We start from the raw sequence: 26,453 nt of genomic DNA, 5'->3' as shown, positions 1-26,453 counted from the left end.
TTGTTTATTATGCTCATATAAGTGAAATTATGTAGTATTTGTCTTTCTCTGACAGGCTTATTTCCCTTAGCATAATACTCTCCAGGTCCACCCATGCTGTCACAAAAGGTAAGATTTCCTTTTCCTTTTATTTTTTTGGTGGTGCAGTAGTATACCATTGTGTAAATCCACTCATCTACTGATGCGCACTTGGGTTGCTTCCAAATCTTGGCTATCATAAATAATGCTGCAATGAAAATAGATGCACATATATTGTTTCTAATTAATGTTTTGGATTTCTTAAGATCTTTTGCCCAAACTGGAATCGCTGGGTCATAAGGCAGTTTCACTTTAAATTTTTTGAAGAAATGCCATACTATTTTACACAATGGCGGCACCAATCTGAATCCCACAAATATTGTACCAGGGTTGCCTTTTTTCACATCCTCGTCAACACTCGTTGTTTGTTGACTTATTGGTGATAGCCATTCTGATAGGTGTAAGGTGATATCTTATTGTGGTTTTAATTTGATTTCTCTGATAATTAGTGACATTTAGCATCATTTCATATGTCTATTGGCCATCTGTACGTCCTCTTTGGAGAAGTTTCTATTCAGATCCTTTGCCTATTTTATAATTGGATTGGTTTTTGTTGTTGTTTTTTAATCCTTACTTGAAGATATGTTTATAGATTTTTAAGGGGAGAGAGAGACATTGGTGTGAGAGAGAAATACTAATCGGTTGCCTTCCATAACCCATAACCTAGGTATGTGCCCTGACCAAAAATTGATTCCGCAACCTTTTGGTGTACGGCATAATGCTCCAACCAGCCCTGGCTGGTTTGGCTCAGCGGTTAGAGTGTCGGCCTGCGGTCCAGAGAGACCCGGGTTCGGTTCCCGCTAAGGGCATGTACCTCAGTTGCAGTTTGTCCCTGGCCCTGGCTGGGTCGTGCGGGTGGCAGCCACTCGATGTGTCCCTTTCACGTCGATGTTTCTCTCTCTCTCCCCCACTCTATCTGAACAAAAAAATGGAAAAATGTCCTCAGGTAAGGATTAAAAAAAAAAAAAAGTGCTCCAACCAATTGAGCTACCTAACCAGGGTGGATTGTTTGTTATTTGGTGTTGCATTTTATAAGTTATTCATAAATTTTGAATATTATCCCCATATCACATGTATCATTGGCAAATATGTTCTCCTATTTAGTGGATTTTCTTTTCATTTTGTTGATGGTTTCCTTTGCTGTGGAAAAACTTTTTAGTTTGATGTAGTCCAATTTGTTTATTTTTTCTTTTGTTTTCCTTGCCAAAGGCAATATATCAGAAAAAATACTGCTATGAGAAATGTCCAAGACTTTACTGCCTATGTTTTCTTCTAGGATTTTCATGGTTTCGAGTCTTACATTTAAGTCTTCAGTGTGTCTTGAGTTTATCTTGTGCATGGTGTAAGAAGGTGGTCTAGTTTCATCTTTTTGCATGTATCTGTCCAATTTTCCCAGCACCATTTATTGAACACACTATCTTTACCCTATTGTATATTCTTGCCTCCTTTGTCAAATATTAATTGACCATAAAGGCGTGGGTTTTTATTGGGCTCTCCATTTTCTTCCATTTATCTGGACATCTGTTTTTATGCTAGTATTATGCTGTTGTGATTATTATAGCCGTGTAGTATAGTTTGATATCAGGTAGTGTGATGCCTCTAACTTTGTTCTTCATTCTCAAGGTCGCTGTGGCTATTTGGGGTCTTTTGTAGTTCCATATGAATTTTTGGAATACAATTACACCTTGGTTTTTGAATGTCTAGCATTTTGAACAATCTAATTCTCAACCCGACACTCCTTTCATGCTGATACCTGTATGATTAGTCTTGCTTCTCTCAGGCAACAAAGGAGAGAATGTGCAAATATGAGTCATTTTACCACTGTTAACACCTCAGGAAATTGTGCTGTGAATATTTTCGTGTTTTTTTGGTGGTTGTTGTTGCTTAATATTATTATTAAATTTTCATTTAGTACTGTACATTTTATTTTCTTTTTGTTAAATTTCACTTACATTTTATGTCTTTTTTGTTTTGGTTTGTTTTTTTTTAAACATATTAAAAAATTTTTTTTAATTGATTTTTTTAAAGGGAGAGGGAGAGAGAGATAGAAATATTGATTGGTTGCCTCCTGCATGCCCCCACTGGGGATTGGGCCCACAACCTGGGCATGTGCCTGACTGAGAATCGAACCAGTGATCTCTTGGTGCATGGTTTGACATTCAACCACTGAGCCACACCAGCCGGGCAATTGTTTTTAAAGTGCTTATAGATTAAATAGTACATTAGACATATATATAAGAAAGGTTAAAATAGGGAATTGTTTTGGGGGTCTGGAGTGGATTAATTCAATTTACATTCTTTCTAATGGAAAAAAATGCTTCGGTTTTTGAGGAGCTTTCTGAAATGAATTAAGTTCGAGAACTGAGGTTCCACTGATTTGTTGTAGTTCTATGAAATATACCATTGGTATCTTGATAGGAATTGCGTTGAATCTATAGATTGCTTTGGGTAGTATGGACTATTTAATGATATTTCTTCCTATCCATGAACATGGTATATGCTTCCACTTCTTTGTATATTCTTCAGTTTCTTTCTTTTACATCCTTGGTTAAGTTATTCCTAGGTATTTTATTCCTTTTGAAGCAAGTATGAAAGGGATTTTTTTTTTTAACTTTCCTTCTCTGATAGCTCATTATTGGTGTATAAAACTGATTTTTGGATATTTAGTTTGTATCCTACTACTTTATGGAATTTGTCAATTCAGATAGTTTTTTGGTAGAATCTTTAGGGTTCTCTGTATTCAGTAAATGTCATCTGCAAATAATGACAGTTTTATTTCTATCTTTCCAATTTGGATGACTTATATTTCTTCTTATCTGATTGCTGTGTCTAGGACTTTCCAGTACCGTGACAAATAAGAATGGTGAAAGTAGACATCTTATTCTGTTCCTGATCTTAAGGGAAACACTTTTAGTTTTTGCCCATTGAGTATGTTGTTGGCTGTGGGTTTGTCATATATGGCCTTTATTACGTTGAGGTATGTTCCCTCTATTTACACTTTGTTGAGAGTTTTTTATTATAAATGGGTGCTGGACTTTATCAAATGCTTTTTCTACATCTGTTGATATGATCATGTGTTTTTTATCCTTCATTTTGTTTATGTGGTGTGTCACATTTATTATTGATTTGTGGATATTGTACCAATCTTGCATCCTTGGAATAAATCCCACTTGATCATGGTGTATGATCTTTTTAAGGTATTGCTGGGTCTGGTTTGCTAATATTTTTTTTTTTATTTTTTTGTCCTCACCTGAGGGCATTTTTGCATTTATCCTCAGATAGAGTGAGAGGGAGAGAGGGAGGAAGAGAGAGAAACATCGACGTAAGAGAAACACATTGAGTGGCTGCCATCCACACGATCCTAACCCAGGCCGGGGACAAACCGCAACCGAGGTACATGCCCCTAGCAGGGACCGAACCTGGGACTCTCTGTTTGGCGGGGCGACACTCTAACCGCTGAGCCAAACTGGCCAGGGCAGGTTTGCTGATATTTTGAGGATTTTAGCATCTATGTTCATTAGAGATATTGGCCTATACTTTTCTTTTCTTTGTAGTATCTTTATCTGATTTTGGAATTAGGATAATGTTGGTTTCCTAAAATGAGCTTGGGAGTGTTCCCTCCCTCTTGAATATTTTAGAATAGTTTGAGAAGGATAGGTGTTCTTTTAATGTTTGGTAAAATTCACCTGTGAAACCATTCAGTCCAAAAGTTTTTTTTGTTGAGTTTTTTAAAAATTTATTATTTCTTCAGTTTCACTAGTTTTGATCTGTCTATTCATATTCTCTGATTCTTGTATATATGTTTCTAGGAGTTTGTCCATTTCGCACAGATTGTTCAATTTGTTGGCATGTAGTTGTCGTAACATTGTCTTAAAATCCTTTGTATTTCTTTGGTGTCAGTTGTTACTTCTCTTTCATTTCTAGTTTTATTTATTTGGGTCCTCTCTTTTTTTCTTGATGAGTCTGGCTAAAGGTTTTTCGATCTTGTTTATCTTTTGAAAGAATCAGCTCTTGGTTTCACTGATGTTTGTATTTTTTTAGTTTCTATTTTGTTCATTTCTGCTTTGATCCTTACTTCCTTCCTTGTACTCAATTTGAGCTTTTTTTTCAAGTTCCTTTAAGTGTAAAGTTACATTATTTAATTTTTCTTATTTCCTGAGATAGGCCTGTAATGTTATGAATTTCCCTCTTAGGACTGCTCTAGCTATGTCCATTAGATTTTGGGTGGTTGTGTTCTTATATTCATTTGTTTCAAGGTATCATTTGATTTTTTCCTGATCTCGTTGTTAACCCATTCATTGTTCAGTAACATGTTATTTAGCCTCCATTTCTTTGTGTATTTTTCAGTTTTTTTTTTTCCCCCTAGTGATTGATTTCTAATTTTATAGCATTATGGTCAGAGAAGTCGCATGAGATTATGTCATTCTTCTTAAATTTACTGAGACTTGTTTTGTGTTCTAACGTGGTCTATCGTAGAAAATGTTCCATATGCACTTGAAAACGATGTATATTCTGCTGCTTTGGGGTAAAATGCTCTGAAGATATCTATTAAATCCATCTGCTCTGTTGTGTCATTTAAGGCCACCATTTCTGTGTTGATTTTCTATCTGGACAATCTATTCATTGAAGTCAGTGGGGTGTTAAAACCCCCTACTGTGCCTGTAGTAGTGTTGATCTCTCCCTTTATGTCCATCAAGATGTGCTTTATATATTTACGTGCTTCTTTGTTGAGTTCATAAATGTTTACAAGGGTTATATCCTCTTTTTGGATTGCTCCTTTGATTATTATGTAGTATTCTTCTTTGTGTCTTATGATAGCCTTTGTTTTAAAGTATATTTTGTCTTGTACCCACGAATTTTTTTCATTTCTATTTGCATGAAATATCTTTTTCCATTTGTTTACTTTTAGTCTGTATATATCTTTCATTCTGAGGTGGGTGTCTCGTAAACAGCATATACATAGTTCTTGTTTTCTTATCCATTCAGCTGCTCTTTGTTGTTTGATTGGAGCTTTTAAGCCATTCACATTTAAAGTAATTATTGATAGGTATGTATTCATTACCATTTTATTGTTTATAACTGTGTTTCTCTGTTTCTTCTTCTTTTTCTTAAAGAAGACCCTTTAACATTTCTTATAATACTGAATGCTCTTTATTTCTCCTTCAATTTTAAGTGACAGCTTTGCTGGGGTAAAGCAGTCTCAGTTGTAGGTCCTTGCTTTGAATATCACTTTGAATATTTTATCCTAATCTCTTCTGGCCTGAAATGTTTCTGTTGAGAAATCAGCTGGTAGGCTTATGGGAGCTTCCTTGTGGATAACTTTATCTTGCTGCTTTAAAGATTCTCTTTGTCTTAAACGTTTGCATTTTAATTATGCTATGTCTTGGCAGTTTGAGTGGCTGTGAACAAGATTTTTTTGTGTTGACCCTTTAAAGAGGGCACATGTGTTTTTGGCAGACTCCGGTCTCCCTGGCCAACAGAATTCCTACTGATTTTCACAGCCAGATGCTATGTGGGCACCTCTTCCCAGCTTTGGTGCTATGGGCTAGGGAGCCCAGTGTGGAATTCAGACCCCAGGGGAAACCTTTGCTGCTGAGATACCTCTCTGGGATTTCAGCGACCAACTCATGGGTTGGGGCCTGCTCTTTTTGCGTCCCTACCCTTCCTACCAGTCTTGATGTGGCTTCTATAAATCCTTGGTCATAAGACTTATGTCCAGCTAGTCTTCAGTTGGTTATTCAGGTTGTTCTATATGTTATTTGTAATTCCAGTTTGGTCCTGGGATGAGGTGAGTGTAGCTTCCACCTACTCTGCCGCCATCTTGGATCTCTCATAAAAATTACTTTAAATGCAAATATACGAAATGCTCCAATTAAAAGACAGAGCGTGGCCCTGGCCAGTTTGGCTCAGTTTTTAGAGCATCAGCCCACGGACCAATGGGTCATGGATTCAATTCCTGGTCAAGGGCATGTACCTGGGTTCCAGGTTTGATCCCTGGCCCTAGTCATTGTAAGGTAGCCAGGCGCCTAAGGTAGCTGGTGGGAGGTGGGAAGAAACCGAAGAGCCAAACAGCCGAATAAGCAGAAATCAGGCTTTATTGGGTACACTCCGGGCGGGTTCACAGACTCCGGGGGTTGAGTCCGAGAAGCCGCGCCCAATGCTGGGGTTTGTGATTTTTATATCTGCGCCTATGGCAGCGGGAACTTGTTGTTAGGGTTAGGTCCTGAGGGGCTACGCATGGGGGCCCCTGGAATGTGAGTCTATTGTCCCGGAGCAAACAGTTCCTGGACTAGGACAGGAGAATGGGACAGGAGTTGATCTATGAGTTTGGGGCAAACAGTTCCTGAAACAGGGTGGGAGTTTAGGTTGGGTGAGCGAGATAATGGCTGAATAGTTTGCCTGGCTCCAGTTCCCAGGCTATCGGACAGTCATGTTCATGCGGAAGGCAACCAATCGATGTATCTTTCTTACATCGATGTTTTTCTCTCTCTCTCCTTCTCCCTTCCTTCCACTCAATCTAAAAATCAATGGAAAAATATCCTTGGAGGAGAATTAAACTCCCCTCCCCCAAAAAAGACACAGAATGGCTGGATATATAAAAAATCCAGACCCATACATATGCTCTCTGCAAGAGACCTCCTTCAGATGAAAAGACGCACTGACTGAAATAAAGTGTTGGGAAAAAAAAATGGAAGTGAAAAAAAAAGTTGGGATAGCAATACTTGTATTAGACAAAATAGAGTTTAAAACAAGGGCTTTTGTTACAAGACACAAAGAAAGGCATTTCCTAGTGATAAAAGGATCCAGTAAAGAAGATAAACCTCTTGTAAATATTTATGCACCCAATGGACGAATACCTAAATATATAAAGCAAGTACTTACTGATGGACATCGGGGGGAGAGCGACAGTAATATGTCATAGTAGGTGACTTGACCCCCCCCCCCATTGACATCAAAGGGTAGATCATCTAGACATAAAATCAATAGGAAAAGAATGGCCTTAAATGACACATTAGACCAGAAGAACTTAATTGGTATTTTTATGATATTTCACCCAAAAGCAACAAAATGTACATTCTTTTCAAGTGCACATGGTACATTTTCCAAGATAGAGCACATATTAGGCCACAAAACATGTCTCAGTGAATTGAAGAAGATTGAAATCATATCAAGCATCTTCTGCTATAACAGTATATGAAACTAGAAATCGATTACAGGAAGAATACTGAAAAATATACAAATATGTGGAGGCTAAATAACATGTTGCTAAAGAATGAATGGATTAACGATGAGATCAAGGAAGAAATCAGAAGATACCTTGACACAAATGAAAATGAAAGTACAGTGATACCTCGGTTCTCGAATGCCTCAGATTTCGACCAAATCGGTATTTGACCAGGAGATTCGAGAAACTTTTGTCTTGGAATCCGAACAAATATTTGGAACTTGAACTTCCGAGATGAGCCGAGTTGAGCCGAATGGCGTTCATTCGGCCCAGCGCGCCTTGCTTGCGTCATCAGTGTGAGTGCAGAGAGAGAGTCACGCTTTGTGGAGAGAGTCACGCTTTGTGGAGAGAGTCACGCTTTACACTGAATTTAACCCTTAGACATACTGTACACTTTTATTTCTTGTTGAGACTTATGTTTTTCTACATATTATATACAAATTAGGCCAGTAAATAGGCATTATCTGGGGCTTGGAACGAATGAATCCAGTTTCCATTATTTCCTATTGGGTTTCATTGCTTCGGTTCTCGAACAATTTGGTTCTCGACCGTCCTCCTGGAACGAATTATGTTCGAGAACCGAGGTATCACTGTACATTGACTCAAAATCTATGGGACACAGCTAAAGCAGTCCTAAGAGAAATTTATAGCAATACAGGCATACCTCAAGAAACAAGAAAAATCTCAAACAATTTAACCTTATACCTTAAGGAACTAGAAGAACAACAAACAAAGCTCAAAGTGAGTAGAATGAAGGAATTAATAAAGACTAGAGCAGAATCAAACAAAATAGTCTAAAAAAGATCTGTGAAACCAAGAGCTGATTCTTTTAAAATAAACCAAATTGAAAAACCTTTAGCCAGCCCTGGCCAGTTTGGCTCAGTGGTTAGAGCGTCGGCCTGTGGTCCGGAGAGGCCCGGGTTCGGTTCCCGCTAAGGGCACGTACTTCGGTTGCAGTTTATCCCCGGCCCTGGTTGGTCGTGTGGGTGGCAGCCACTCGATGTGTCCCTTCATGTCGATGTTTCTCTCTCTCCCTCCCACTCTATCTGTACAAAAAATGGAAAAATATCCTCGGGTGAGGATAAAAAAAGAAAAGCTTTAGCCAAGAATCATCAAGGAAAAAAGTAGAGAGGGCCCAAATAAATAAAATCAAATTAAAGGGGTGAAATGACAACTGGCACCATAGAAATAAATACAGGGGATTGTAAGGAAGTACTACTACGAACAATTATGTGCAAACAAATTGGACAGCTTGGAAGAAATGGATAAATTCTTAGAAACATATACTCTTCCAAGGCTGAATCAGGAAAAAACAGAACATCTGAACAGACTGATAACTACCAGTGAAATCAAATCAGTAATAAAAAAAACTCCCAGCAAACAAAAGCCCTGGACCAGATGGCTTCTCTGGTAAATTTTACCAAACAATCAAAGAAGAATTAATACCTATCCTTCTCAAACCATTCCAAAAAAATTCAGGAGGAGGGAAGGCTCCCAAACTTATATTATGAGACAAGAATTATTGATAACCAAAACCAGATACTACTAAGAAAAAAAATTATAGGTCAGTATCTCTGATGAACGTAGGTGTAAAAACCCTCAACAAAATATTAGCAAACCACATTCAGTAATACATTAAAAAGATTATATACCACGATCAAGTTGGACTTATTCCCAGGATGCAAGGCTGGTTCAGTATCCTCAAATTACTTAACATGACACAGTGCATAAACAAAATCCAGGATAAAAATTATATTATATTGATAGAAGCAGAAAAAGAATTTGACAAAGTTCAACATCCATGTATGGTAAAAAACTTCATCAAAGTGGGGATAGAGGGAACGTACCTCAACATAATGAAGGCCGTGTGTGAGAAACCTACTGCTGACATCATGTTCATTGTTGAAATGCTGAAAGTTTTTCTTTAAATGTTTTTATTGATTTTTTTTTTTTTTTTAGAGAGAGAGGAAGGGAGAGAGAGAGATAGAAACATTGATTGACTGCCTCCTGCATGTTCCCTTCTGGGGATCGAGCCTGCATCCCGAGCATGTGCCCTAACCGGGACCTCCCAGTCCATGGAACAATGCTCAATCCACTGAGCCACACCAGCCGGGCTAAAGGCTTTTCTTTAAAATCAGGAACAAGACAAGGATGTACACTTATTCAACATAGTATTGGAAGTCTTAGCTACAGCAGTCAGACAAGAAAAAGAAATAAAAGTCATCCAAATTGGAAAGGAATAAGTAAATTTACCATATTTCCAGATGACATGATGCTATATATAGAAAATCCCAAAGAATCCACCAAAAAGCTATTAGAACTAATAAATGAATTCAGTGAAGTAGCAGTATACAAAATTAACATTCAGAAATAAGTTGCATTTTTAATTTAATTTTTTTTTTTTATCCTCACCCGAGGACATTTTTCCATTCTTTGTTCAGGTAGAGTGGGAAGGAGAGAGAGAAACATTGATGTGAAAGGGACACATTGAGTGGCTGCCACCGCACGACCAACCAGGGCCAGGGACAAACTGCAACCGAGGTATGCACCCTTAGTGGGAACTGAACCCGAGTCTCTTGGGACCACAGGCCAGTGCTCTAACCGCTGAGCCAAACCAGCCAGGGCAGAAATAAGTTGCATTTTTATACAGAAATAATTAATTATATCATTGAAAGAAACTAAGAAAAACAGCCCTATTTACCACTGCATCAAAATAAATAAATAAATAAATAAATACTTAGGATTAAATTTAACCAAGGAGGTATAAAAGACCTGTACTCAGAAAACTGTAAGACATTGAAGAAAGAAATCGAACATGATACAAATAAATGGAAGATACCGTATTCATGGATAAGAAGAATCAGTATCATTGAAATGTCCATATTGCCCAAAGCCACCTACAGATTCATTGTAATCTCTATCAAAATACCAGTGGCAGTTTTCACAGAACTAGAACTAATATTTCTTAAGTGTATATGTAACCACAAAAGACTCCAAATAGCCAAACCATTCTTGAGAAAGAAGAACAAAGTTGGAGGTATCATGCTACCTGATATCAAACTATACTTCAAGATTGTAGTAATCAAAACAGCGTGGTACTGGCATAAAAACAGACATATAGATCAATGGAACAGAATTTAGAGCCCAGAAATAAACCAATGCTTAAATGGTCATTTGATCTATGATGAGACAAGAATACACAATGGGGTAAAGACAGTCTCTTCAATAACTAGTTTTTGGAAAGCTGGACAGGTACATGCGAAATAATGTAACTGGATCACTTTTTAACACCATATACAAGAACAAACTCAAAATGGGTTAAAGACTTAAATGTGAGACCTGAAACCATAGAACTTCTGGAAGAAAATATAGGCAGTAAACTCTTTAGCATTATTCTTAGTAATATTTTTTGGATATGTCTCCCTAACAAGATAAACAAAAGAAAAGCTAAACAAATTGAACTACATCACAAAGTTAAAAGTTTTTGCACAGCGAAGGAAACCATCATTACAACAAAAGGACAATTTACTAATGGGAGAAAATATTTGTCAATGATGCATTCAATAAGGTGTTACTATCCAAATTATATAAGGAACTCATACAACCTAACACCAAAAACAAAACAACAAAACAAAAAAAAATACAGTGTGAATGAAAAGTGGGCAGAGGACCATAACAGACATTTATCCAAAGAGGACATACAGATGGCTAATAGACATAAAAAGTTGCTCAGTATCACTAATCATAAGGGAAATATAGTCAGACCTTGATTCTCAAATGTCTTCCATCTCGAACAGTTCAGTTCTCTACCAGGTTTTTGGAAATATTGTGTCAGTTGTTGAACAAAAACTTCAGTTTTCAACCTGACAACCTTTCAGTCAGTTTACCGCTAAACTTGGCTTGTTAACATCTTAGGAAACTGTGCTGTGAATAATTTTTGTGGGTATTTTTGCTTTTGTTGCTGGCAAAATGGACGATCAGCACAATTTTAAAACATAAAGAGGCCATCATGGGTGCTAACGTTGCCAAGGGTATGAAAGAAACAATGATCACAGGCAATTGAAGAGATAGAGAAACTGTTGCTGATTTGGAAAAATGAAAAGCAGTTAACTGGTGACACCATTTTGGAGGCAGTGGTATGTGGTGAAAAAGTGAAGATACTGCATTCTGACTTCCTGAATGACACCCTGGAATGAGTGCTGAAAGTATTTCATTTAAGGCTAGTAGGGGATGACTGGCTGGTATGGCTCACTGGTTGAATGTTGACCCATGTACCAGGAGGTCACCGGTTCAATTCCCAGTCAGGGCACATGCCCAGGTTATGGGCCCAGTCCCCAGTGAGGGGCATGTAGGAGGTGGCTAGTCAGTGTTCTCTCTCATCGATGTTTCTATCTCTGTCTCTAAATAATAACGAAAAATAATTTTTTTCTTGGTGCATGGGTCAACAATCAACCACTGAGCCATACTGACTGGGCAAGAAAAAAAAACTAGTAGGGAGTGGTTCAATAAATTTAAGAAAAAATGTTTATTTATAGATTAAATAGTACATTAGACATATATATAAGAAAGGTTAAAATAGGAAGTTATTTGGGGGTCTGGAACAAATGAATTCAATTTACATTATTTCTAATGGGAAAAAAATGATTTGGTTTTTGAACAGATTGCTTCTCGAACAGGCTTCCGGAATGAATTAAGTTCGAGAACCAAGTTTCCACTGTACAAATAAAAATCACAATGAGATGTCACCTCACACCTGTCAGAATAGCTGTCATCAATAAATCAACAAACAAGTATTGGTCAGGATATGGAGAAAGGGAACCCTTGGGTACTGTTGGTGGGGTTATAAATTGGTACAATCACTATGGAAAACAGTATGGAGGTTCCTCAGAAAGTTAAAACTAAAACTACCATATGACCCAGCAATTTCACTTTTGGCTGTTTATGTGAAAAAATCCAAAACACTAATTCGAAAAGATAAATGCACCCTTATTTTTATTTTATTTTATTTTTAAATTTTTTTTCTTATTGATTTTAGAGAGAGAGGAAGGGAGAGGGGGAGAGAGATAGAAACATCCATGAGAGAGAACATTGATTGGCCGCCTCCTGTATGCCCCCCTTTGGGAATTTGGCCCACAACCTGGGCATGTGCCCTGATGGGGAATTGAATCAGTGACCTCTTGGTACATGGGTCGATGCTCAACCACTGTGCCACACCTGACCGGGCGTGTTTATTACAATATTATTTACAGTAGCCAAGATAAGGAAGCAACTTGAGTGTCCATCGATAAATGAATGGATAAAAGAAGAGGTGAGTGGTACATATATACAATGGAATATTACTCATCCATTAAAAAAGAAGGAAATCTTGCCATTTGCAGCAACAGGGATGGACCTAGAGGGTATTATGCTATTGGAAATAAGTCATACAGACAAAGATAAATACCATATAATTTTTCTTATATGTGGAATATAAAAATAAAATAAATGAACAAACAAAACAGAAACAAACTCATAGATACAGAGAACAAATTACTGTTGCTAGATGGGAGGGAGATTGGGGAGATTGATGAAAAAGGTGAAGAGATTAAGAAAAGGAATTGCCAGTTATATAAACAGTCATGGGGATGTAAAGTACAGTATAGGGAATATAGTAAATACTATTGTAATAACTATGTAGGGTGTCAGATGGGTATTGGACTTACTGGGGGAACCACTTAGTTATAAAAATTGCTAATCACCATGTGGTACACCTTAAACTAATAAAATATTGTATATCTGCTGTAACTGAAAAATGTAAAAATTAAATTATTTCATGCTGTTATTAACTGTCTTATGGATTTTTATGATAACTAATTTAAAGTATCTGAAATCTTGTAGGTGCTCAGTTAAAGTTTGTGAATTAAAATTTTTTTTTTAATCCTCACCCAAGGACACTTTTTCCAGTTTATCTTCAGATAGAGTGGGAGGGAGAGAAAGAAAGAGAGAGAAACATCAATGTGAGAGAGACACATTGACTAATTGCTTCCTGCATGACCTGACCAGGGCCGGGGACCAAACTGCAACCGAGGTACGAGCACTTGACTGGAATTGAACCGGCGACTCTTTGGTCCTCGGGCTGATGCTCTAGCCGCTAAGCCAAACTGGCCAGAGCATTACTTTTCAATTTTAATCTAATTTTAAAAATTAAAATATGTTCGACCTGGCCAGTTTGGCTGAGTTGTTGGAGAGTCAGCCTGCAGACCAAAGAGTTGTGGGTTCGATTCCAGTTAGGGCACGTGCCTTGGTTGCGGTTCAGTCCCTGGCCCCTGGTCGGGGTTGTGGGGGAGGCAGCCAATTGATGTGTCTCTCTCACATCGATGTTTCTCTCTCTCTCTCTCCCCCACTCTGAAAATAAATGGAACGATATCCTTGGCTGAGGATTAAAAATATATAAAAATATATATTTAGCTATATATAAAAATATATATTTTTAAAAAATATAAATATATAATCGACCTTAGAAACTACTAAATCTAGTCATATATTAGTACCCTTAATTCTGTATTAAATGAAACATTTCTTTTTTCCCTGAGATGTCCAGTTATTAAAACTATCAGAAAAGAAATTTACTTAAAAAAATTTTTTTTTATTGTTTAAGGTATTACATATGTCTCCCTTTACCCCCTTTCCTTCCCGTTCCCTCCCTCCTCCTGCCTTCCCCAGCCTAGTGTCCCTGTCGACTGGTTGTGCATACATGCTTATAAATTCTTTGGTTTATCTCTTCCCTCCCTTCCCACCCCCAGCCCTCTGAGGTTTGTCAGTCTGTTCCTTGCTTCCATGATTCTGGATCTCTTTTGGTCGACTGTTTTGTTTATTATGTTACCCAAATAAGTGAGATCATGTGGTACTTGAGTTTTTTTTTTATCCTCACACGAGGACATTTTTCATTTTTTTGTTCAGATAGAGTGGGAGGGGGAGAGAGAGAGAGAGAAACATCGACGTGAAAGGGACACATCGAGTGGTTGCCACCGCACGACCAGCCAGGGCCAGGGACAAACTGCAATCGAGGTACGTGCCCTTAGTGGGAACTGAACCCGGGTCTCTCTGGACCACAGGCTGACGCTCTAACCACTGAGCCAAATCGGCCAGGGCACGTGGTACTTGTTTTTCTCTGACTGGCTTATGGCTTAGCATAACACTCTCCAGGTCCCTCAATGTCGTCTCAAAGGGGTAAGAGATCTCTCTCTCTTAGCTGCACAGTATTCCATTGTGTAAATGTACCACAGCTTTTTTACTCACTCACCTACTGATGGGCACTTGGGCTGTTTCCAGATCTTAGCTATTGTAAATAGTGCTGCTATGAACATAGGGGTGCATATATTTTTTCTGATTGGTGTTTCAGGCTTCTTAGGATATATTCCAAGAGGTGGGATCACTGGGTCAAATAGTAGTTCTATGTTTAATTTTTGAGGAAGCACCATATTGTTTTCCATAGTGGCTGCACTAGTCTGCATTCCCACCAGCAGTGTGCTAGAGTACCCTTTTCTCCACATCCTCGCCAGCACTTGTTTGAGGATTTGTTGATGGACCCCATTCTGGCAGGAGTGAGGTGATAATCTCATAATCGTTTTAATTTGCATCTCTCTGATGATTAGAGATGATGACTATTTTTTCATTTGTCTCCTGGCCATTTGTATATCCTGTTTGGAGAAGTGTCTGTTCATGTCCTCCACCCATTTTTTAATTTGATTGTTTGTCTTCCTTTTGTTGAGCTGTATGAGTACTCTATATATTTGGGAAATTAACCCCTTATCTGATGTAGCGTTTTCAAATGTGTTCTCCTAGAGAGTGAGTTTCCTTTTCATTTTGATGCTGGTTTCTTTTGCCATGTAGAAGCTTTTAAGTTTGATGTAGTCCCATTTATTAATTTTTTCTTTTGTTTCTCTTGCCCTACGTGATATATCAGTGAAAATTCCACTACATATGATGTCTGAAATTTTTCTGCCTACATTTTTTTCCAGGATTTTTATGGTTTCATGGGTTACATATAAGTCTTTTATCCATTTTGAGTTTATTCTCGTATAGTATAAGTCGGTGGTCTAGTTTCTTTTTTTTTGCATATAGCTGTCCAGTTTTCCCAGCACCATTTATTGAAGAGACTGTCTTTTCTCCATTGTATGCTCTTGCCTCCTTTGTCGAATATTAATAGCGTGTACTGTCTTGGGTCGATATCTGGATTCTCTGTTCTGTTCCATTGATTTATATGTCTGTTCTTGTGTCCGTACCAGGCTGTTTTGATTATAATGGCTTTGTAGTATAACTTGACATCTGGTATTGTGATTCTTCCCACTTTGTTGTTCTTTTTCAAAATTGCTCTGGCTATGTGGGGTCTTTTATGGTTCCATATAAACTTGTGGAGTATTTGTTCTAGATCTGTGTAATATGCTGTTGGTACTTTAATAGGAATTGCATTAAGTCTGTAGATTGCTTTGGTTAGTATGGACATTTTAATGATGTTTATTTTTCTAAACCCTGAACATGGTATATGTTTCCACTTTTTTATATCTTCCTCTATTTCTTTTTTCAATGTCCTGTAGTTTTCTGAGGACAGGTCCTTGGTTAAGTTTATTCCTAGGTATTTTATTTTCTTGTTGCAATGGTAAATGGGATTGTTTGTTTAGTTTCCCTTTTTGAGTGTTCATTATTGGTGTATAAGAATGCCATCAATTTCTGGATGTTAATTTGGTTTCCTCTTACTTTACCAAATTCATTTATTAAATCTAGTAGATTAAAAAAATTTTTTTTGTATTGATTTTAGAGAGAGAGAGGAAGGAAGAGGGAGAGAGAGAAACATCGATGAGAGAGAACATTGATTGGCTGCCTCCTGCATGCCCCCCACTGGGGATTTCGCCTACAACCTGGGCATGTGCCCTGACTAGTAGATTTTTGATGGAGTCTTCAGGGTTTTCTATGTACAATATCATATCATCTGCAAATAATGACAGTTTCACTTTCTCCTTTCTGATTTGGATCCCTTTTATTTTTTCTTCTTGTCTAATTGCTGTGCTAAGACTTCCAGTACTATGTTAAATAAGAGTGGCAAAAGTGGGCATCCCTGTCTTGTTTCTGTTCTTAAGGGAAATGCTCTTAGTTTTTGCCCATTGTGTATGATGTTGGCTGTAGGTCTTTCATATATGGCCTTTATTATGTTGAGATATGATCCCTCTATTCCCACATTGCTGAACATTTTTATCAGAAATGGGTGCTGGATTTTGTTAAATGCTTTTTCAGCGTCTATTGATATGATCATATGATTTTTGTCTTTCATTTTGTTTATATGGTGTATCACATTTACTGATTTGCTAATATTGTACCAGCCTTGCATCCCTGGGATGAATCCCACCCACTTGGTGATGGTGAATACTTTTTTTAATGTATTGCTGAATTCAATTTGCTAATATTTAAAAAAAATTTTTTTCTTTATTGAGTTTAGAGAGATAGGAAGTGAGAGGGAGAAAGAGATAGAAACATCGATGAGAAAACATCGATTGGCTGCCTCCTGCATGCCCCCCACTGGGGATCGGGCCCACAACTTGGGCATGTGTCTTGCCCGGGAATTGAACCAGTGCATGGGTTGACGCTTAACCATTGAGCCATACCAGCCAGACCGATTTGTTAATATTTTGTTAAGAATTTTGGCATCTGTGTTCATCAGGGATATTGGCCTGTAGTTTTCTTTCTTTGTAGTGTCTTTGTCTGGTTTTGGAATTAGGATTATGCTGGCTTCAAAATGAGTTTGGAAGTCTTCCTCCTTTTTGAATTGTTTGGAATAGTTTGAGGAGGATGGGTGTTAGTTCTTTGAATGTTTGGTAAAACTCCCCCGTGAAATTGTCTGGACCTGGGCTTTTGTTTGCTTGGAGTTTATTGTAATATCTTCAATTTTCTCAGTTGTTATTGGTCTGTTCAAGTTTTCTGTCTCTTCCCAGTTAAGTTTTGGGTGACATTGTGATTTTAGAAATTTGTCCATTCTGCCTGGATTGTCTAATTTGTTGGCATATAATTGTTCATAGTATTTTTTAACAATCCTTTGTATTTCTGTGGTGTCAGTTGTTCTCCTCTTTTCTGATTTTGTTTATTTGGGTCCTCTCTCTTTGTTTCTTAGCGAGTCAGGCTAAGGGTTCATCAATCTTGTTTATCTTTTTTTATTTTAATTTTTTTTTTCTTTATTGATTTTTAGAGAGAGAGAGGGAGAGAGAAGGAGAGAGAAATAGAAGCATCGATGAGAGAGAACATCAGTTGGCTGCCTCTTGCCTGTTCCCCCCACTGGGGACTTGGCCTATAACATGGGCACATACCCTGACCGGGAATCGAACCAGCAACCTCTCAGTGCATGGGTCAACACCCAACCACTGAGCCACACTGGCCAGGCAATCTTTTTTTTGTTTTTTGTTTTTGTTTTTTTTTTTATCCTCACCCGAGGACATTTTTCCATTTTTTGTTCAGATAGAGCAGGAAGGAGAGAGAGGAAGAGAGAGAGAGAGAGAAACATCGACGTGAAGGGACACATCGAGTGGCTGCCACCCGCACGACCAACCAGGGCCGGGGACAAACTGCAACCAAGGTACGCGCCCTTAGCGGGAACCGAACCCGGGTCTCTCTGTACCGCAGGCCGACGCTCTAACCGCTGAGCCAAACCGGCCAGGGCCAGGCAATCTTTTTAAAGAACCAGTTCTTTGTTTCATTGATTTTTTTGAATTGCTTTTTTTTTTAGTCTATGTGTTGTTTATTTCAGCTCTGACCTATACTATTTCTGTCCTACTTACTCTGGGTTTTTCTTTTTGTTTACTTTCTAGTTCTTTAAGTTGCAAGGTCAGAGAATCAATTAGAAATTTTTCTTGTTCCTTGAGGTGGGCTTGTAGTGCTATGAACTCCCCTCTGAGGACTGTTTACCTATGTCCCATAGATTTTGTGTTGTTGTGTGTTCATTTTCATTGGTTTTCAGAAAGTTTTTAATTTCTTCCTTGATCTCCCTGGTAACCCATTCATTGTTTAATAACATGCTCTTTTGCCTCCATGTGTTTGACTGTTCTTGAGTGTTTTTATAGTAATTAATTTCTAGTTGTATGCCATTGTGATATGAGAAGATGCTTGATATGATTTCAGTCTTCTTGAACTTGTAGAGGTTTAGTTTGTGTCCTAACATGTGGTCTGTCTTTGAGAATGTCCCATGTGCACTTGAGAAGAATGAATTCTGCAGTTTGGGGTTATATTTCTCTGTAGATATCTATTAAATTCATTTGATCTAGTGCATCATTTAGAGTCGCTCTTTCCTTGTTAATTTTTTTTGCCTGGAGGATTCTTCCATTGATGTCAGTGGGGTGTAGAAGTCCCCATGCTATGATTGTATTGCTGTCGATTTTTCCTTTGAAGTCTTCTAGAAGTTTTTAAGTATATTGGGTGCATATATGCTTACCAAGGTTTTTCCTCCAGTTGGATAGATACTTTCAATATTATGTAGTGGCCTTTGTCTCTAGTTTTGTCTTCATTTTGCAGTCTAACTTATCAGATATGAGTATTAAATGAAACATTTCTTTTTCTTTTTTTAATCCTCACCTGAGGACATTTTTTCATTTTTGTTCAGGTAGAGTGGGAGAGAGAGAAAGAGAAACATCAATGTGAAAGGGACACATCAGTGGCTGCCTCCTGCACGACCCCCAATCGGGGACAGGGGCAATCCGCAACTGAGGTACGTACCCTTAGTGGGAACCGAACCTGGGTCTCTCTGGATTGAGGCTGACGCTCCAACCTCTGAGCCACACCAGCCAGGACTAAATGAAATTTTTTTTTTAATCTTCACTAGACATTTTTCCATTTTTTGTTCAGATAGAGTGGGAGGGAGAGAGAGGAAGAGAGAGAGAGAGAGAGAGAGAGAGAGAGAGAGAGAGAGAGAGAGAGAAACATCGACATAAAAGGGATACATCAAGTGGCTGCCACCCACACGAGCAACCAGGGCCGGGGACAAACTGCAACCGAGGTACGCACCCCTAGCGGGAACTGAACCTGGGTCTCTCTGGACTGCAGGCCGACACTCTAACCGCTGAGCCAAACTGTCCAGGGCTGAAACATTTCTTAAACATTGCATAAGTGCCTGGCTGGTTTTGATCAGCAGTTAGAGCACCTGTAGACTGAAGGGTCTCGGGTTCGATTCCCAGTGAAGGTGCATGCCTGGTTTGCAGGTTCAATCCCTGGCCCTTCGGGGTTGTGTTGGAGGCAACCAGTTGTGTTTTTCACATTGATGTTTCTCTCTCTCTCTCATTCCTTCCTTTCCACTCTACCTGAAAATCAATGGAAAAATATTCTCGGGTGAGGCTTAACAAAGAAATAAAAAAAATTGTCTAAGATGTGACTGTTGGAAAATATATTAGTTGGTGAATGGATATAAGTGATGATTCCCTTTAGTGGTGGACTAGATTTTGTTTTATTTTTATTTTTTTTTTATCCTCACCCGAGGACATTTTTGCATTTATCTTCAGATAGAGTGGGAGGGAGAGAGGGAGGAAGAGAGAGAGAGAGAGAGAGAAGCATTTATATGAGAGAAACACATTGACTGGTTGCTACCCGCACAACCCCAACCAGGGCCAGGGAGGAACTCAACTGAGGCACATGCCATTAGTGGGAACGGAACCAGAGACTCTCTGGTCCATGGGCCCGATGCTCTAACTGCTGAGCCAAACTGGCCAGGGCTAGATTTTGTTTTAAATATAATATTTTTTCTGAGTGTACTGGTGGTTCAAATGAGCAAACATAAATGATCTTCAGATTGATTTTATTTTTATTTATTTTATTCCTATTCCGAGGATATTTTTCTTACTTATCTGATAGAGTGGGATGGAGGGAGAGAGAGAGACAGAGAGAAACATCAATGTGAGAGGGACACATCGACTGGTTGCCTCCCGCACAACTCCACCAGGGCTGGGGACGAACTGCAACCGAACTGCAACCGAGGTACATGCCCTTGACCAGAATCGAACCTGTGATTCATTGGTCCGCAGGCCAACACTCCAACCACTGAGCCAAACCGGCCAGGGCTCTTAAGATTGATTTTGAATAGGGACCTTTGTGTCCCAAATTATAGAAACAAACATGAGATTTGAACAAAACCACAGTAAAAGGCAGTTGTGCCCTGGCTGGTATTTTTCAGTGGTTAGAGCATTGGCCCATGCACCAAAAAGTTGAGGGTTCATTTTTTGGTCAAGGGCATGTATCTGGGTGGCAGGTTTGATCCCTGGCCCGAGTGGGGCGTGTGCAGGAGGCAGCCAATAGATGTGTCTCTCACATTGATGTTTCTCTTTCTTCCTGTCTCTCTCTGTGTGTGTCTCTCTCTCCCCCACTTCCCTTCCTTCCTTTTACTCTCTAAAAATCAGTGGGGGGAAAAAAAGCACAATTGTTAGTGATGAAGAAAATTACCTCAATTTTTCCTTCCCAAGTTTTAAGTTCTGTAGAACAGAAACTTGTGCTGTAAGAACATATTGCTATATTCTTAAGTGTTAGCATTTGTGAGTGTTCATTAAAATTTTCAAGCAGGAAATGGGTGATTATTTCTTTATCTATTTTTCTCCAACTGCTGAAGTTGGGCTTGGAGACTAGAAACGAGGGGAAGGAGATGTCCTAGCTATTGGAGGCCGACATCTTCTGGCAATCTCAGTTTTAGGTAGATAAGTTGAAATATGATTTTATTTTAAAAACATGCCATCTATTATGAAGTCGAAAGTCAAAATTATAGGAATTTAAAGTGATTTCTTGCTTAAAATGGACTATATAGTTTGGGATGCCACTTAACTCCTGGAAGCACATATTCAATCTACTCTGCTGTTAGGGCTATATCTGGGAAGAGGTTTGAAAAATCAGCAATATCTTCTGCACTTTAAATTTTGTCCTTTTTCTGTTTTTTTCAAAAGTGGGTAGAATGTAGTAAGATCCAGTTTTGTATGTTATCAAATGTTTGGGTTTTATTTAAAATATAAAGGCTTTATAATGTTTTAGTACTGGAAGGAACTTTGAAGATTATTTCATTTGAATCTCTTATTTTTTAGATGAGCCCTGGGGAGCGTAAGTGCTTTTGCCCAAGGTCATTTCTTAAGTGTCTGTGTCTTAATTTCCTGATTCCATTCTAATATTTACTGAATCATACTTGTCTTCTTTGTAGCTAAAGCAGGAGGTTGACAAAGTGACTAAAGACATTAAGGTTTGAAAGTATTGATTGATTGAATATAAAGATAGAAACTTTGTGAATCTACTATATACAATCTTGGAGTTTCAGAGAAAATGAAAAAATAAACCAGTTATCATTTAAGTGCAGCTTACCTCAACTTGACTTGCTGATAACAAGAACTACACTGAAAAGCAGTTGATTAAGTTAACAGTTTTGCTTTGTTTTTGAACAGTTGTGGGATGTCAACACTAGAGATGCTAGGATTTTGTTATTGTTAAAGTGCTGTTTATAAGAACAAACCATTATAAAGATATCTGCATTTTTATATGTCCTAAATTAAAATAATGGGACAGTGATGATAACTTTTAAGAAATATATTTTTTTGCCCTGGCTGGTTTGGCTCAGTGGTTGGAGCATTGGCCTGTGGACCAGAGAGTCCTGGGTTCGGTTTCTGCTAGGGGCACGTACCAAAAAAAAGAAATATATTTTTAATTGATATTTTTAGAGAGGGGGAGAGAGAAAAACATTGCTGTGAGAATGAACATCAGTTGATTGCCTCCAGGATGCCACGTATTGAGGATCGAGCCTCAACCTGGGCACATACCCTGACTAGGAATTGAACAGCCAACCTTTTCCTGAGCCCGGGATGACACCTAACCCTCTGAGTCACACAGGCCAGGGCAATAACTTTTTTTTTTTAAATCCTCACCCGAGGATATTTTTCTATTTATCTTCAGATAGAGTGGGAGGGAGGGAGGGAAGGGGAGAGAGAAACATTAATGTGAGAGAGAGGCATCTACTGGTTGCCTTCTGCACGTCCCCCACTGGGGATTGAGCCCACAGCCCAGGCATGTGTCTTGACCTGGAATTGAACCATCACCTATTAATCCATGGGACGATGCTGCCACTAAGCCACACTACTCTTGCCAGGGCAGTAACTTTTGATTATAGTTTTGTAATTGAAAACAATATGATCTTACAAGCTTTACGTTTTTCTTTCTTGAGAAAAATTTAAGACCGAAGAGAAGTACATAGAATGAAAAAAGACCCTATGTTTTTTCCACCATCATTTAATAAGTGTTATAATCTTGTCATGTTTATGTGACCATTTTAAAAATGAAAGAATGGTAACATAACATAAAGTTAACGTTCTCTTTGACACCAGCCATACCCCTGTGCAATCACTATTATGAGTTTCCGGGAGAAATTGTCCTTCTAAACTTTAAAAAAACTTTTATAAAATATCTCTGCATATATGTACAACCAGTATATAGTAGATATAGCAATAATGAACAATAATAGTGATCATAATAACAGTTTACATTGATTAAGTATGCACTCTGTTTCAAGCAACGATTCTAAGAACTTCATGTGATATTCTCATTTAACCCTTATGATAACCATAGAAGTTCTCTATTACCCTCCAATTTACAGATAAGCAAACTGAGCCATGGAAAAATTAATGCTAGCTGCGGGATGATTTGTTGAAGATTGACTCTATCTTAGTAATTTTCTTCTTTCTTTGTCCAGTTCTGCAAAAATTGCAACTCTATTTTTGTTCTGAAAACCTTGTCTTGAAGAGTTTGCTGCCATTTTCCTATTTTCTGTTTCAACTATATTCAGTGGCATTTGGTCAGCAGGGTCATGAATGTGTGAAGCCACTTTGAAGTTGTATTGTGGCTCTGGGGATGTGATCACTTAGAGCAAGATACTTTTGAATTTTGATATTCATTCATTCTGTAATTAACTACTTCACAGTGCTCTTTTAATATTTAGGCAGATTCTTCTGATGGGTTGTCTAGGTATTTAATATTATCTGTAAATAACAATTTCTAGAATATATAATACTATTTTTTTGTTCAATTACATCATTGATAGTGGTGAAAATGTGTACTCTTTCTTGCATTTAACTCTAAGAGCCAGTGCTGCTTGTTTTTGTTGTTGTTGTTGTTTGTTTTATGATATGTAATTTTTATTCATTTAAAAAAGAAAATATTGCCCTGGCCAGTTTTGTTCAGCAGTTAGAGCATCAGCCCTCGGATGAAAGAGTCTCGGGTTTGATTCCAGTCAAGCGCACATACCATTGTTGCGGTTCAGTCCCTGGCCCTGGTCAAGGTTGTGCAGGAGGTGGCCAGTGTGTCTCTCTCACATCAGTGTTTCTCTCTTTCTCTTTCCCTCCCACTCTGCCTGAAAATAAATAGGAAAATATCCTCAGGTGAGGATTTAAAACAAAAACAAAAACTTTCCAGTTACAACCTATACTCTTGCCTCCACTTCCTCATCTCTCATTCTCTTATCTTATATCAATATTTTTAAAAAATAAAATAAAAATTTAAAAAAATAAAAAAGAAAATCTTTGTTTTTATCTTATTAGTAGATTTTTATTAGGAATGGATATTGCATTTTATCAGATGCCTTTTTAACATCTCAGAATATAACATGTATTTTATTAATGTTAATAGACTTGCCTATGTTGCACCATTATATTTCTGAAATAAACCCCATTCACATTTCATGTGTTAACTTTTAAATATTTAAAATGTTAACTCTTAAAACTTTCTAATGTTTTAAATTTGATGTCTTAAAGTTAATGTTCTAATGTTAACTTTTAAAGTTAAACACTTGCTAATATTTTAGTTGTGAATCTTTACAGCCATCTTTATGGGGTAGTATTATAATTGTATTTTTTGTTCATTGTAATGTTTTGGTATTGTTACTTATTGACTACATAAGAGGTGAGATTCTTTACTCAGTGTCCAGGTACATTTAAAGTAGCTTAGAAATTGTCTGTTTTTTGGAGGGGTGAAAGATTTCTCCTTTAAACATTCAGAGTTTGGTTTTTGTTGTTCGTTCCTTTAAATCTCATTACTGATTTAGTTCAGTAGTGTCCTAACTATATTATTCCAGCTCTCTAGTTCACTGTAAATTACTATCAAATTTGTTTTTAGAATGCATCCTTCATTGAGGAGGTATGAGATGCCAGACACTGTACTAGGTACAGATATCACTTTTGTCCCCCAAATCATCAGTTTTGACTCATTATAGATTACAGAATTAAAATCAAACTCATTGGCTCATTCATTTGTTTTTTCACATTCTGAATTCAGTGTTCATTTTCTTTTGATTTCTTTTTTTCTTTTTTCTTTCCTTCTTTCTTTTTTTAATCCTCACCTGAGGATATGCTTTCACTGATTTCTAGAGAGAGAGAAGGGAAAGAGAGAGAGAGAATGAGAAACATCAATGTGAGAGAAAAACACCAATTGGCTACCTCTGTATGTGCCCCCACAGGGATCAAACCCACAACCTGGGTGTGTGCCCTGGCTTGGAATCAAACCCAGGACTCCTCGTTGCATGGGACAACACTCCAACTGAACCACATCAGCCAGGGCCACAATTTTAAAATAATATTTTTATTTTGGGATAATTTTAGATTCACACAAAAGTTGAAGAGAAAGTACAGTGTTCCCATGTTCCCTTTACCCATTTTCCCCTGTTATTATCTTATGTAACCATGGTACATTATTGTTAACTAGTCCAGATTTTATTTGAAGTCACTAATTGTAATAGATGGAAGTTTAAAAACATTTTATGAATTATCCGTATAATTTTTGACTGCTTTTTCTTCTCCCTTTACAGAACTAATGGCTAAAGAGTAAATCAACATGGCAACTATGGTTCCACCAGTGAAACTGAAATGGCTTGAACACCTAAACAGTTCTTGGATTACAGAGGACAGTGAATCTATTGCTACAAGAGAGGGGGTTGCTGTTCTATATTCTAAACTGGTCAGTAATAAGGAAGTAGTACCTTTGCCCCAAGAAGTTTTGTGCCTCAAAGGACCACAATTGCCAGACTTTGAACGTGAGTCTCTTTCAAGTGATGAGCAGGACCACTATTTGGATGCCCTTCTTAGCAGCCAGCTAGCACTAGCGAAGATGGTATGTTCCGATTCCCCATTTGCTGGGGCACTTCGAAAACGACTGCTTGTACTCCAGCGTGTTTTTTATGCACTTTCTAATAAATACCATGACAAAGGCAAAGTGAAGCAGCAGCAGCATTCTCCGGAGAGCAGCTCTGGTTCAGCAGATGTCCATTCTGTTAGTGAACGTCCTCGGTCAAGCACTGATGCACTTATAGAAATGGGTGTTCGAACTGGTCTAAGTTTATTATTTGCACTTCTAAGACAAAGTTGGATGATGCCTGTGTCGGGACCTGGTCTCAGTCTTTGCAACGATGTTATTCATACAGCAATTGAAGTTGTGAGCTCTTTACCACCATTATCTTTAGCAAATGAAAGCAAGATTCCTCCAATGGGCTTGGACTGCTTATCACAAGTAACAACATTTCTTAAAGGAGTAACTATTCCCAATTCTGGGGCAGATACTTTAGGTCGTAGATTAGCTTCTGAGTTGCTGCTTGGTTTAGCAGCTCAGCGAGGCTCTTTGAGGTATCTTCTTGAATGGATAGAGATGGCTTTAGGAGCTTCAGCAGTTGTAAACTCCATGGAGAAAACCAAATTACTACCAAGCCAGGAAGGAATGATCAGCTTTGACTGCTTTATGACAATATTAATGCAGATGAGGCGTTCTTTGGTATGTATTATTACAAGTCTCAACTTTAAAATTTGTATCTAATAATTTTGGGAAAAGGCAACCAAGCCTTTAATGAATTTGTGGTAATAGTTAATGATCTGAGCACTTTGGTGGTTGTTAGGTTTTTTTGTTTGTTTTTTTAATCCTCACCTGAGGACATTTTTGCATTCATCTTCAGGTGGAGCAGGAGGGAGAGAGGGAGGAAGAGAGAGAGAGAAACATGGACATGAGAGAGACATATCAGTTGGTTACCACCCACACGACCCCAACCAGGGCTGGGGACAAACTGCAACCAAGGTACGTGCCCTTATTGGGAACAGAACCCAGGACTCCCCGGTCGGCAAGCTGATGTTCTAACCACTGAGCA

At 38.1% G+C, this 26,453-nt stretch overlaps 1 protein-coding gene across 29 annotated transcripts in view; it reads left to right on the top strand.

Annotated features, from left to right (window-relative positions):
* The window catches only part of HERC1 (HECT and RLD domain containing E3 ubiquitin protein ligase family member 1), a 236,115-nt gene that overhangs the window by 41,058 nt on the left and 168,604 nt on the right, over nt 1-26,453 (top strand). For 19 of the 29 annotated variants that reach the window (XR_004960256.1, XM_036267102.1, XM_036267344.1 and 16 more), the window contains exons 1-2: nt 56-108; nt 25,131-26,086. Coding sequence is in view for 28 of the 29 variants with exons in the window: in XM_036267102.1 (XP_036122995.1) it covers nt 25,157-26,086 (930 nt within the window). In the remaining variant the exon portion in view is untranslated. Of the gene's footprint in view, nt 1-55; nt 109-12,586; nt 12,612-19,285; nt 19,317-21,502; nt 21,528-25,130; nt 26,087-26,453 lie in introns of those variants that run through there. The other 10 variants (XM_036267182.1, XM_036265948.1, XM_036266229.1 and 7 more) reach the window with 4 other exon arrangements.

This window comes from Molossus molossus, unplaced genomic scaffold (genome assembly GCF_014108415.1).
Source record: "Molossus molossus isolate mMolMol1 unplaced genomic scaffold, mMolMol1.p scaffold_m16_p_1, whole genome shotgun sequence".
NCBI lineage: Eukaryota > Metazoa > Chordata > Mammalia > Chiroptera > Molossidae > Molossus > Molossus molossus.
Note: the sequence above shows the minus strand (reverse complement) of the source record. Positions and strands in the feature narration are given on the sequence as shown.